The sequence below is a fragment of the Branchiostoma lanceolatum genome, chromosome 3 (assembly GCF_035083965.1).
Source record: "Branchiostoma lanceolatum isolate klBraLanc5 chromosome 3, klBraLanc5.hap2, whole genome shotgun sequence".
Taxonomy (NCBI): domain Eukaryota; kingdom Metazoa; phylum Chordata; class Leptocardii; order Amphioxiformes; family Branchiostomatidae; genus Branchiostoma; species Branchiostoma lanceolatum.
Genome location: NC_089724.1, coordinates 1,515,669 through 1,530,308, shown reverse-complemented (window position 1 = coordinate 1,530,308; position 14,640 = coordinate 1,515,669). Strand labels below are relative to the sequence as shown.

General features: G+C 46.6%; 1 protein-coding gene across 1 annotated transcript; it reads right to left on the bottom strand.

The window, feature by feature from the left end:
* Nucleotides 1–223: 223 nt before the first annotated feature.
* On the bottom strand, nt 224–7,370 carry LOC136429148 (glutamate receptor 2-like). The gene is made up of 9 exons (XM_066419026.1): nt 7,275–7,370; nt 6,964–7,082; nt 6,279–6,395; nt 5,429–5,565; nt 4,706–4,839; nt 3,461–3,664; nt 2,180–2,340; nt 1,484–1,661; nt 224–485 (listed from the first exon to the last, which is right to left on the bottom strand). The coding sequence occupies exons 1-9, from the start codon at nt 7,368–7,370 to the stop codon at nt 291–293; spliced, it is 1,341 nt and encodes a 446-aa protein (XP_066275123.1). The 3' UTR covers nt 224–290.
* Nucleotides 7,371–14,640: the final 7,270 nt, after the last annotated feature.

Below are 14,640 nucleotides of genomic sequence, written 5' to 3'. Positions count from 1 at the left end.
AGTTAAAAACGTAATATATATATATATATATATATATATATATATATATATATATATATATAGGTATAGAAATTGTTAAGAAAAACAGCACATCTCATCTCGCTTCTCCCTTTATATTGTTTATTTTACATATCGGAGGTAAACGCGTTACATGTACATAAATTTTGTAGTATTTTGTTGGCCAGCTAGCCAATAAACCAAACAATTAACGGGGAAAACAAGACGTCATATCAATGAGACTATATAATATGTTCCTGTCCAGTATATCATTAAACAAGATTCTTCTGATACTAGTAAGCTGTTTGGGAGGTGGGGACATCTGGCGTCTGCGAGAGGAACTGCAGCTGAAATCCCTCCTCGCAGTCTGCATAGTTTGAAGCGTTGGTGGAGTTAGAGGTGATCCGTCGGGGGGACAGTAGGTTAGACAGGGGGGACACGACACTCCACAGCCGCATCGCCACCGCTTCCCGCAGCGTTCTGGGCTTCTGCGGAGCGAAGGGGGAACAGGTGATGGGAAATGATTACCTTAGCCAAGAAGGTTTTGTTTTCGGTAGCGTTTGTATGTGAGTGTGTATGTATCATTGTATGTTTGTATCGAGAAGGCTTGGATGGATTGTCTTGATATTTGATATGTGGTAGGTTTGAACCTTTGTTTATTCTTGAGAATTAATGAGACCTGGCTGGAAATGATAAGATTCTGTGCCCCCTAGCGACTTTCTCAGGTACTGCAGCGGAACTTCCTGTTTTGACAGCTCGTGTTCTGGACATGCCAAGTTCAGAGTGATTACAGCAAGGTAATACCCATTTCAACAAAAACTCGGTGGCCTACCGCCAATGGTTTTAACTCAATCATAAACATTCAGGACCTCCCCACAACTTTTCTCCCGACCACGGCGCTGGGCTTGGCCTGGAATCCATCTTATTCTAGCTCCAGTTCGAATCCGTTTCTAGTACCGTTTCTGGGGGAATATGATTCTCAGAGTTTGATTTTTCAAAATTCATAGCTGGCACAGCCTATGACTTTTTTAAAGACAGTAGGCAACCTCGCCAACCAACTTTCAACAACAGACGACCTTCCTGTCTATTCAGAGTTTTGGTATAAAACCTGGTGTTCTCAGTCCTATCGTTAGTCACTGACGAAAGACAGTGGATACTGTCTGAAACGTCTGACTGTTTCAAAATCTTATCCAGTTGCTTGAGTAATATATTTTGGCGGACCTTCCTGACCACCCGGCCATTGCCTGGAGAAGGTCGGGATTCAGATATTATGAAATACGTATCAAGGTGACATTTTTATTCATCTTCTAAGTAAATAATAGGTAGCTGTTTACATTCTCCGTTTGCAATACGGAAAGGCCAACAGAAGTATTCATATCATAGTTGTTGCAAACGTTCCGTGAATATATTCAACGTTATGTGACGTAGTTCATGGCATATGCACCATATTATCTAAGTGTAATTTCAGAAACTTGTGCGCGCTTACATCCGGGCTCCTCGTGACGTCCTGCGCACATGCGTAGATGAACTCCCCCACGAGCGCGAGGAGGCCGAGCCCCATGCCTCCGTACACCAGCACAAACACGCCCAGCAAGTCCTGCAGGCCGATCACCTCTGAACCCAGGTTGGACTCCGCACTTCCGTCGCATTCCTGGCTTCTGATCCTGGATCGATAAAACATAAAATTCGTCATCATCATCATCATCATCGCCTTCATCATCGTCATTTTCTTCATCATCATCATCATTGCCTTTATGATACCATCGCCATCACCATCATCGTCACCATCACCACCATCATCATCATAATCATCATAGCCGTCATAGCCATCATCATTATCATTACCATCATCGTCGGTGTCTTCATCATCATCGTCTTATTCATCCTCACCATCGCTTTTTACAGTCGAATAAATCAAATCAAATCAATCATCGCTTTCATCACTTCATCATCACTATTGCCATAACCATCATAGCCATCAGCATCATTATCATCATCGTAATGATAAGATTTATTATCATCATCACCTTGATCGCCATCTTCATTTTCAATCTTTCGTGTGCTTTGTTGTCTTTTTATCATATTTTCCGTTCTCGAAAACTGCCCGCGCCTTTAGAAGTGTGACGCTTGCATTAGCGGTACAGGATATGCAACTCACCACATACGGTCTGCGGTAACTCACCACTTGTGGTCGAGCTCCCCGGTGACGCCCTGCTCCTCTGCCCGGAGGATGGCCCTGTTGAACTCCACCACGTACGGGGAGTCCTTCGGCAGGAAGAACCCGAACCCGGTCTGCCAGAACAGCCGACCCACCGTCTTCAGGGTGCACGGACGGCGGCTCACCTGTAGGTACGAGGAGATCTATATCTTCATGATCTCCATGAAAAGTTTCATCAGGTTGGTAAGTCACTGAAAAAAAATCTCTTTGTACCCAACCACCGCATTCACCTCTGTATATATACATGTTAATACTTTATACCATTCTCCAAGCAGAGGTAAGATGTAAGATGTAAGATGTAAGATGTATTTTATTGGCTTTTCGCAGTTTACATACACTGAATTAAAAGACCAATGTACAGTACGTTCACAATTTTAAACTGCTGTCGGCGTACATATAATCATATTTATATATAAAATCGTTACATAAAACACTTTCAAGACAATATTGTTTCTCCAACAAAATTAGCAACATTCGCAAATCATTCGCAAATATGGTGCAGAAAAAATATAACGTTACTAGTAACTGGTTACTGTACTGAACACTCCCAAGGCAAACACACCAAGATCCGGGGGTTTTCGACGTATTTTCGCGGTATTTTATACGTCTTTCTACTTTTCCGTTTTATGTTGGAAAAGTAGAAAGACCGCGAAAATACGTCGAATATACACCGGTTCTTACCTCTGCTTGGAGAGTAACTTTATACAGTGACACCTCTAGCTGCAGTGCAATGCCGATGTAAACCATTCAGAATTCCTCTGAGGAAGATGATAGACGTTGGTTAAATAAAACAATTAGTTGTGTACAAAGAATCATTTTATTTTGTATATCTTATCTGCATTGTTCTGTCCCAACCTAGGGTTCAGTTCCAACCTAGCCATCGATATCGACATTCTACACATCGATTATGATGCTGATGGTAAGGCTTGTATTTTAGAGTGAAAGAAGCCAAAGCTTTACGTATACGGTACTTTAACTGACATAACATAAGCGTGGCACTGCACTCAAGTTTTTTATAACTTATATTAACAGTGCCACGTACACAGAACAGTATAACTCTTTTTTTTTACACCTGGGCGAAGTGAGGAAAGTCGTGTAAAATGCCTTTCCCAAGGGCACAACATCGGTGGCGTCAGGGGGGTTCGAACTCGGGACCGTTTGGTTCAAGGCCAAACACTCACGCCACACGACCCACATTACACATTGAGGAGGTTAACCGGTCATGCGAAACAATCAAACATTCACCGCGTAGTCCAGTTCGGCGCTGTCGGTAAAGAGGGCGTAGTTCTCGGCCCGAGCTTTCTCCAGCCCTTCGGCCACGCTCTGGACGAGAACCGACTCTTTGTTGGCCTGCATGTACAGCCCGAGCGAGTGGTACGGCTCCGCGGTGGTGGTTTGGAACTGTGTATAGGACGAGTACGGCTCCACTGCGCCGTATGTGTACTCTGTCTGCAAACAGACGAACAAACAGGAAAAAAAAACATCATAGTGAGGTACGTTTGTGAATATTAGACATACAGGTCAGGAAAGGAGGAATAAATTTGACTCTTTACTACTGGATAAACACATTTGTAAACTCAGACGTTTCAAGCGCCCATACGGCTCCTTTTTTCAATGAGGAGAATGATGTTTACTTTGAACTTACGGAAGCATCAAGAATATTCTATACAAAAAAAAAATAGCGACTCAGAAGTTCAAAAAAGGGTTCTAAATAAACAAAAGGTAAACGGACAAGATGTCATAAAATCCGTACTCCAGTAGTGAGGTACGTACTGAAGGCAGTAACGTTATCTCTATCCAAGAAGCATATTCTTCTTTGTTGTATCTACAGATACATTTCCGCCCCTCAGGTGAACTGATGTAGCTCTCCGCACTGCTGACCTACCTGTGTGAGGAGGTCCTCAGGTGAACTGATGTAGCTCTCCGCACTGCTGACCTACCTGTGTGAGGAGGTCCTCAGGTGAACTGATGTAGCTCTCCGCACTGCTGACCTACCTGTGTGAGGAGGTCCTCAGGTGAACTGATGGAGCTCTCCGCACTGCTGCCCTACCTGTGTGAGGAGGTCCTCAGGTGAACTGATGGAGCTCTCCGCACTGCTGACCTACCTGTGTGAGGAGGTCCTCAGGTGAACTGATGGAGCTCTCCGCACTGCTGACCTACCTATGTGACGAGGTCCTCAGGTGAAGTTATGGAGCTCTCCGCACTGCTGACCTACCTGTGTGAGGAGGTCCTCAGGTGAACTGATGGAGCTCTCCGCACTGCTGACCTACCTGTGTGAGGAGGTCCTCAGGTTAACTGATGGAGCTCTCCGCACTGCTGACCTACCTGTGTGAGGAGGTCCTCAGGTGAACTGATGGAGCTCTCCGCACTGCTGACCTACCTGTGTGAGGAGGTCCTCAGGTGAACTGATGGAGCTCTCCGCACTGCTGACCTACCTGTGTGAGGAGGTCCTCAGGTGAACTAATGGAGCTGCCCGCACTGCTGACCTACCTGTGTGAGGAGGTCCTCAGGTGAACTGATGGAGCTCTCCGCACTGCTGACCGTGAGGAAGGCCGCCAGGTTTGCGGTGTAGGTTGAGGTCGCCACCAGGACGCCGATGCACCAGAAAAATGTCACAATCCGGCCTGGAGGAAAGTGAAACTGATGTGAAACTGAAACTGAAACTAGAGGCTAGTAGAGCCACTGGTAGTGAAAGTAAAGAAGGACGACATGTCCAGTATCTATAGGTTAATTCAACCGGGCAGATTCAAGAACTGAGGAAAAAGGATTCCGAAAATATATATATTATAGAACCAACTTGTAGATATCATCAATGCGGTTTCCAACTGGCAGTGGTAACCTTTCTACTTATATATGTTGTCCGTATTCATCTTTTGCAAGACACAGTGGAGGAAGATGAAGAAAGACTGAATGCAACAGGAGGGCGTTTCCACCATTGCAGATGCAGAAGAAACCAGTGGATGATGATGATGATTCATCTTTTATATTTTGCGAACATACATTTAAGTAAGGCCGAATTTGGCTAACCTTGCATTCAGTCTAGCCTGACACGCGCTCCTAGCGGCCGGCCGGTCCTGTAACCGCCAGCCCCCTAACGTCCGGCCGAGAGCTTGTGTAAACACAGGCTAGCATTCAGTCCTCCGAGATTAGAATACACCTATATAAAGTAATTCCTGCGGGAACAGGAAATGCACATCTCCGATAATAACTTACCAGACAGCGATCTGGGTAGGAAGTCCGGGCTGAGCTGCACCAGGACCACCAGGGACTCCCAGGCGTGCCCCCAGAACCCGGCCTCGGCCGCGAGGGTCCCTCTCTCCGGGTGGACGTACTCCTCGGTTTCCGGGTCTCTGCAACGAACAGGATGGAAGATGTAATCTCCAAGCAGATCCACACCGGGCGCGAAAATCGTATATGCTAGCCAGAGAAGGTACAAACACATGCTCCATGTGACTGGACCTTCTCTGGCTAGCATATACGATTTTCGCGCCCGGTGTGGATCTGCTTGGAGATTAGGAAGATGAAGAAGAAAAGAAAAACTCGTTTAAGAATAAACCTATATTTTCCAGGATCTTTGCTGCCTTCGCCAGAAGGTTATGTTTTACGGTAGCGGTCGTGTGTGTGTGTGTGTGTGTGTGTGTGTGTGTGTTTGTGTGTGTTTGTGTGTGTGTGTGTGTGTGTATGTGTGTGTGTTTGTGTGTGTGTGTGTGTGTGTGTACGTGTTTGTCTCTCTGTCAACACGATAACGCAAAGAAGGCCTTGCAGGATGAATTGATACATGATACTTGCCAACTTGGTATGAGCTCAGTGTAGGTCTTGATGAAACATTGAAATGATAAGATTTCGGACCCTAGCAGCTTGTCTACGCGTTGTTCATAGAGGCCGTAAACTATGTCAAAAACTTGAAGATATCCTTCCGTTTCTAGCCGGTGCCGACTCTCTAGCTTGCCAGACCTTCTGGATGAACATATACCGACCATGGATGTATCTTCGGCTGCAGTTCCGTATCGCTGATATATCGGAGTAACGCATTATAAGTCCGGCATGGAGCATGTGTTAGTACCTTTGCTTTGTGACGCAATTCGCGACTCCCTGAAAGATGGCGACCGCCACTGCCGTCATCAGGATAGTGGCCCACAGGGTTCCCTCGAACGGCCTCACGAATCCCCAGTTCGACTTGCTGCGAAGAGGACGTTCATTATACATCACATTCTGTCATCACAAATCAAGAAAACTGTGCAAGGTAGTAAGTGTTATGTAGGCTGGACAAAGGTACATTTCACCAGGGGCAAACCTTGCTGACCTATGGCTATGTGCCCAAAGCAATACTGTATTAGGATTTTGAAAGTCAATTCATTTAGTCATTTCTATACATGATTAGTTCAAACAACACTATCACAATGTATAGCGACATCCATAATGCAAAACGTTGTTGTGATGTGACAACTCACTGAAAATCGTGGCCGGAGTTTTTGTAGGCTCGCGAAACTAAGGGGATCATCGTACGGCACGTTTCTGCGAGGTTTTAAAATGCTCAAAGTATTAAGTTATTACGCAAATGAGTTAAACAGTGTTATAATTGTCAATACCATAAAGATGTCAGAATTCTTTTTATTTCCATTTTTTCGGGCCCTGATATTGCTTCGGGTCCCTTCCTGGTGAACAAAAAACTACATTTCAGGGGCAAAACTTGCTCACCTATGTGGCACAAGGCCCGGAATGTGAACAACAACCGCCCTTCCGCTCACCTAGATTGAGACTTCCGCATGGCAAACGTGATGCCGTTGGCGTAGAAGGGCAGCGTGAAGTCTCCCACCTCCTGGCGCCGGGACGTGATGGACACGATCGCCACGGCAATGTCCGCCGTCTGGGCAGGACAACAGGAGAACAAGGACATGAGAACACACAGGACTAGTTCTGCGACGTTAAATTCTGTGGATGATATCGCCGGGAGACCCAAAAACTTATTCAAGGGTAGTAATACCGGGCCATTTGTTCGTTCGTTCGGTCATTCATTTATTCGTTCATTCTTCCATTCATTCAGTCATTCCTGACGCACCCCGCCGACCACGTCCCCGACCATGCCTGTCCAGGCGCCCGTGTCGTCCCTGTACCGCCCGTACTCCCCGTCTGCCACCGCGTACAGCTCATTCATTCACTCATTCATTCATTCATTCACTCATTCTCTCTTCATTCATTCATTCCTTCATTCCTGACGCACCCCGTCGACCACGTCCCCGACCATGCCTGTCCAGGCGCCCGTGTCGTCCCTGTACCGCCCGTACTCCCCGTCCGCCACCGCGTACAGCTCATTCATTCATTCATTCATTCATTCATTCATTCATTCATTCATTCTCTCTTCATTCATTCACTCATTCCTGACGCACCCCGTCGACCACGTCCCCGACCATGCCTGTCCAGGCGCCCGTGTCGTCCCTGTACCGCCCGTACTCCCCGTCTGCCACCGCGTACAGCTCATTCATTCACTCATTCATTCATTCATTCACTCATTCTCTCTTCATTCATTCATTCCTTCATTCCTGACGCACCCCGTCGACCACGTCCCCGACCATGCCTGTCCAGGCGCCCGTGTCGTCCCTGTACCGCCCGTACTCCCCGTCTGCCACCGCGTACAGCTCATTCATTCACTCATTCATTCATTCATTCACTCATTCTCTCTTCATTCATTCATTCCTTCATTCCTGACGCACCCCGTCGACCACGTCCCCGACCATGCCTGTCCAGGCGCCCGTGTCGTCCCTGTACCGCCCGTACTCCCCGTCTGCCACCGCGTACAGCTCATTCATTCACTCATTCATTCATTCATTCACTCATTCTCTCTTCATTCATTCATTCCTTCATTCCTGACGCACCCCGTCGACCACGTCCCCGACCATGCCTGTCCAGGCGCCCGTGTCGTCCCTGTACCGCCCGTACTCCCCGTCCGCCACCGCGTACAGCTCATTCATTCACTCATTCATTCATTCATTCACTCATTCTCTCTTCATTCATTCATTCCTTCATTCCTGACGCACCCCGTCGACCACGTCCCCGACCATGCCTGTCCAGGCGCCCGTGTCGTCCCTGTACCGCCCGTACTCCCCGTCTGCCACCGCGTACAGCTCATTCATTCCTCTTTCTTGTACTTTATTCCTCCCTTGGGAGAGCGATGCATAGTTGAAGTATTTACAAAGAGGATGCCATGACACTTAACATGTGGTACATAGCGATCCTGTTTTATAAAATAATTATATTCTTATATTGTTGTTATTCCGTACTCATATTTACAATCTCTCAGAGGCCAGGTGAACGAACCTGCCAGGGGTATCCCATGCCCCACACGTCTAGTCTACTGATGACCATTGGGACATTAAAAAACAAACATTCGATCAGATCTATCATATCATATCTATAAAAAACTGTTTCTGTGTATTGTACAAATAACTCTCAGAGTTCTTTAAAGGTCTTTAGTGTTTCACTTTCAAAGTTCATTGTCTCTGCATCATTCTCTACAACTCCTTGTGAATCCACACAGCTCAGTTCTCCACAGCTCGCGTGTTTAACTCGTAGCCTAGTTTCTGCTAAGACTGTGTTGTAGCCTTTGCTTGGGTGGTTAAAGTCCAGCTCTTTCTTCTTCTCCCGTATGTGCTTACATACTATGTATGTACTCAGCTCTCGTGTGCTCTATTCTCCTTCCCCCGTGCTGCAGTTTTGCCTCTCTTTCCAGGTGGCGTGCTTTAATGCCATGGCTGCCAGAGGGCGGAGCAATCTGGCCGTTGTTGTGATGAAGGCGCTCCACACAGCTGGTTCCACAACTTCTTCTACTATCTCGGCACCCAGCATGACCTCTGTGAATCTCTCGTCTGGTTGTTCGTGTACTTTTACCATGACTCTTACTCCCAGAATGTTTGCTATTTCTTCTGCCAGGGTTTGTCGTAAGTGGTTAAAAGTGGAACATCTGGTGACTAGGTGACCGACCAAGTCTTCTGTAGGGTCATGGCAGGTTGGACATGTTTTTACGGTGTGTCTGGTTGGGATGGTACTGAGAAGTATGAGGTTCTTAAGGTCTCTCTGGTACTCTGGCTGTTGTCTTGCTAGTGTCCATAACTTGTGGGGTTTGTTGTTTGTCTGGTGGACTCTGTAGAACCTGTGGCAGTTGTTCATTCATTCATTCACTCATTCTCTCTTCATTCATTCATTCCTTCATTCCTGACGCACCCCGTCGACCACGTCCCCGACCATGCCTGTCCAGGCGCCCGTGTCGTCCCTGTACCGCCCGTACTCCCCGTCTGCCACCGCGTACAGCTCATTCATTCACTCATTCATTCATTCATTCACTCATTCTCTCTTCATTCATTCATTCCTTCATTCCTGACGCACCCCGTCGACCACGTCCCCGACCATGCCTGTCCAGGCGCCCGTGTCGTCCCTGTACCGCCCGTACTCCCCGTCTGCCACCGCGTACAGCTCATTCATTCACTCATTCATTCATTCATTCACTCATTCTCTCTTCATTCATTCATTCCTTCATTCCTGACGCACCCCGTCGACCACGTCCCCGACCATGCCTGTCCAGGCGCCCGTGTCGTCCCTGTACCGCCCGTACTCCCCGTCTGCCACCGCGTACAGCTCATTCATTCACTCATTCATTCATTCATTCACTCATTCTCTCTTCATTCATTCATTCCTTCATTCCTGACGCACCCCGTCGACCACGTCCCCGACCATGCCTGTCCAGGCGCCCGTGTCGTCCCTGTACCGCCCGTACTCCCCGTCCGCCACCGCGTACAGCTCATTCATTTCCTTTCCTTTCCTTTCCTTTCTTTATTCCTCCATGTTAGGAGAGCCACATTAATAAAAATACATGAATATACAGTCATAATCAGGTGTTACAATATAAAATAATAACTTTCTGCATATATACACAAGATTCAATAAAACATTTGATAGCATTAATCGTTACAAACGATTTCGGCCGGTTCGGTACTGGTTATTTCAGTGAATCACTTTCCTTTCCTTTCCTTTCTTTATTCCTCCATGTCAGGAGAGCCACATTAATAAAATACATGAATATACAGTCATTATAAGGTGTTACAATATAAAATAATAACTTTCTGCATATATACACAAGATTCAATAGAATATTTGATAGCATTAATCGGTACAAACGATATCGGTCAGTTCGGTACTGGTCATTGCAGTGAATCACTCGTCATTGAAAATTTTCGGTTGTGCGCATTAGCACTGAATCCTTATATTCTTACAGGGATCATCAGAGTCCTGTATACATTGTACTGAGACTTTAAAGTGTCCATGAGTCATCAATGTCCCTTTCATCTTGTATGTTGGAACACCCCTGCTGCTACACTGGTTACTTTAGAAGTAGAGTCGGAACGGAGCAAACTGTCCTTAATCTCGGCTTGTTGGTCTTTCCTTATCTCCTAAAGTCCACATGCTTTAGTGCTAAAGTTGCCAGGGGATACAGCAGTCCAGCTACAGTTATCATGTAGTCCTCCCAAATGTCAGGGTCAATCTCATCTTCTACAATATCTGCTCCCAGCATTATTTCCGTAAACCTTTCGTCTGGCTGTTGGTGAACGGACGCCATCACCCTGATGCCCAGCTTGTCTGTTGCTGCATCTGCTAAACTGTCTCTGAGGTTGTTAAAGGTGACACAGCTAGAGACCAAGTGCCCGACTATATCTGTTGTTGTTGCGTCACATGTAGGGCATTGCTTAGGGCTGTGTTTCACCGGGGCTGTACTCAGATGTACTAGTTTCTGTAGAGTCTTTTGGTGCTTTGGGTGTTTCCTTGCAAGTGACCACAGCTTGTGGGGTTCTGAGCTCGTACTGTGTACTCTGAAGGATCTAGGTTGGTGACTGTGTGCTGAGACCCATTCACTCTCTTCCTTGGCACTCACTGCCCTCTTCACTATTTGCTTCCACTCCATTTTTGTCGGGAACTCTACCGTTTGCCAGTATCTTTCAAGGAACTCTGTTAGGCCATAATCTTCGGCTGCTCTGAAGCTGTCGCTAATGAAACCTCTTGTTGTGCGACATGGCCTTGCCAGTATGTGCGAATACAATCTGAAGAGGAAGACTTTCTTGGCTAGTGCAGTACAAGGGAGATTGGCAAGCCTACCGAAGAAACACAGCTTGTGTTTGTCCATGATGGCTTTCAGAGTATGCATCCCCAGGGCACCAAGGCTCTCTCTAGTTCCTGTCTGTGGGTGCATATTCTGCATACGCTTCACCCCTCCTCTGTGAACTCTCTCCAACTTCATCAGGTCTGTCTGGGTAGGGTACCATAATTCGCAACCGTGCAACATACTGGGTATGACGATTGTGTGGTAAAGTATTTTTGTGACCAGTGGGTTGGGGGTGTGTCCTTCTAGACCGGTAGACAAGATGGCACTGATACGCCCTTTCCCCTTTCTACAGGCACTCTCTATGGCTGCCGCTGAAGTTGTGTTGGACGAATGTTGTATTCCTACGTGTGTTACCGTGCGTGCTTCTGGGATTTCTGATGCACCCATCACCCATTCAGGATCTGTGTTGATTCTATGCATCCTGTGGTTCCCTTGTGTGAACACGATGCATTGGCTTTTGTTGGGAGCGAATTGAAATCTCCATCTTCTTCCATAGTCAGCTATTGTATTAATCATGCCTTGTAAACCTCTCCTTGTTCCTGCCAATAGGCAAATGTCGTCTGCAAGGGCTGGGGAACCACAGTACATCCCTCCTATGGACACACCACTTCCTTGTAGTTGCAACACATCATGGATGTCATTGTTGGCTAACAGGAAACAAGTTAATGACAGGATGCCACCCTGGTTTACGCCCCTTGTAGTCACAAACTCCCTGGACTCTCTCCCATCCAGCAGCACGGAGAACTTACTGCCTATATGCATGTGTCTGAGAAGACGCCAGAGTTTGCTGTCGATACCTGCCTTGTAGATCTTGTACAACATGCCATCTATCCACACTGTGTCGTATGCTTTTTTGGTGTCTAAGAAGCACCCGTAGACAGTGCCACTTCTCTCTTGATAGTGGTTTACTATCTCTTGGACCATGTAGGCTGTTGTTAAGTTGCTGCATCCTAGCTGTCCTCCACTCTGTAGCTCATGAGGAAGCCCCCTCGACTTAAGCCATGGTTTCAGTCTGTTGAAGAGTAGTGATTCCCAGACTTTAGATATTACTGGTAGTAGGGTGATACCGCGGTGCGAGTCCAAGTCCGCTTTGTTGGTTTTGTTCTGCTTCAGTAAGGGAACTTTGAGGCCCTTTTTGAAGGCCTCTGGTATGTGCTCTGATTCCCTTATTGCGTTAAAGAGGTACGTTAGTCTAGCCCACAGTACTTCACCAGCATACTTCAAGTGTTCATAGGTTAAGCCATCTCTGCCTCCCCTTTTGTTGTTCTTAAGTGTTCTGCAGATTGAGGCTACTTCTGCTACAGTAAAAGGCTCGTCAAGTATGACCTCAGCATTACTGTGGCTTTCTTTTTCCATGCTTTTCACCTCGTCTTCAATTATCTTCTTATGGTTATCATCAAAGAGTCTACCTTCTTCTTCTTGTTCATTTCCTAGCATTTCGAAATGCTTGGCCCAGGTTTCTCTGACTTCTGCAGGGTCTGTGATGAGCTGTTCTCCCACCTTGACTGCCTGTGGCTGGTCTTTTTTGCCCTTTCTTTGCCTCACTCTCCTCCAAAACTTTTTGTCATCTGTGCTTGCCAATGAGGCTAACTCCTCATTCTCTTTGGCCTCGTGCAAAAGCTTTGCCTCTCTTAGTTCAGTTCTGAACTGACCCTTGCTGCTCTTGTAATCTGCATACAGAGGATTACCTTTTCCTCTCGGCTTTCCTGCTTCTTTCCATAATAGCCATGATTTCACTTGCTTTTCGTGACAATCTGTAAGCGTTGCTGACCAGTATGGTTTCTGGTGACGTCTTATTGTCTTTGTTGGTAATGTTTCTTCAGCTGCTCTTTTTAATACAGTAGTTATCAAGCTCAGTTCATCTTCAATAGCCTCCTGTGATTTTTCGGTTGGTACTGGAGCTGATTGCAGCCTTTGACAAACTCTCCTCTTGTATGTGTTTTCTGTTGGTTGACTCCTCACACCTTCCCAGTTCAACCGTGGGTCTGGACTGCTCTCTTTCCACTCTCTTAGTTTGTTGGAAAACTGAGCAATGATGGGATTGTGGTCTGACATATTAAGTTCATTGTAATCCATGACTTCACATCCTATTGTGTCTGCAAGTAGCGAGCACGGTACTAATATGTGGTCGATTGTGGACTGTCTATCACCACTTCCTTGAAATGTTTCCAGAGGACCCTTGCATAGGTGACTTAAATTCAGGGACACAAGGTCTAGTTCAAGGGTGATATCAATCAGTTCATCGCCCAGTTTGGATGAGGATCCTCTACCTCTGGGACCACCGCTCCTCCCCATATCTGCATTGAAGTCTCCGAGGAATATCACATTTCCTTCGCTCTCGTATTTTCTGTACATCTCTCTCACATAGTCTATTTGTTCTCTGTATTCCTCAATGGGTTTAGTTGAATCTGGGAAATACACTGCAAAGAGGAATAGTTTCTGGCCATTCTTTTGTTGGACTCTTATTCCTATGATTCTATCATTTCCATCTTCTAACTTATGGACAGCATAGTCAATGGACGTTTTCCATAAAAAGGCTACACCGCCCTGGCCTCTCCTCCAGTGACTTGTAGTGTGTTCTGTCAGCTTGCTATCTGCCTTGCCCCAACCTCTGTGTGTCATTAACAAGTTGTCTAGGGCTGAAGTAGCCTGAGGGTACAGCCAGTGCTCAGATATTGCTAATATGTCAATGTCTTGTAAGTACTCTGTGATGAAGGGGATAGATGTTGTGATTCCCCTACAGTTGTAGCACCCAACTGACAGAGTAACATCCGCATGAGTCTTACTGCTGAACTCTGGCATTTTCAAGGCTGAGTTTCTGAGCTTCTCCGTTTCTCTTTCCTGGCCCGTTCAAATGAGTTGCTTGGTTTCTCTCACCGCCATCCTCAGTGTTGTCACCCTTGCTTTTGTACCTCCTCTCTGACATCCATTCACGGCACCTGACCCCCTTGGGCCAAAAGTCTTCCTTCACCACCATATGTGCCTGGTGCAGTAGAACATTGATTCTTGCAAATGCTATGTCTTTCTGTCTGCTGTTCATGACTCTCACAAAGGATAATTGAACTCCCTTACTCTGAGCATACTTGAGTATCATACTCTGAAGGCTCTCTGTTTCGTGTCGTCCCTGTACCGCCCGTACTCCCCGTCCGCCACCGCGTACAGCTCATTCATTCATTCATTCATTCATTCATTCATTCATTCATTCTCTCTTCATTCATTCACTCATTCCTGACGCACCCCGTCGACCACGTCCCCGACCATGCCTGTCCAGGCGCCC

Excerpts from the sequence above, each read along its gene's own strand:
- LOC136429148 (XM_066419026.1), bottom strand. The coding sequence starts at position 7,370 with ATGAATGAGCTGTACGCGGTGGCAGACGGGGAGTACGGGCGGTACAGG. Across the intron at positions 4,840-5,428 it reads CCTACCCAGATCGCTGTCTG|GCCGGATTGTGACATTTTTC; the intron begins GTAAGTTATTAT and ends ACTTTCCTCCAG. Across the intron at positions 1,662-2,179 it reads GGGGAGCTCGACCACAAGTG|GATCAGAAGCCAGGAATGCG; the intron begins GTGAGTTACCGC and ends TTATCGATCCAG.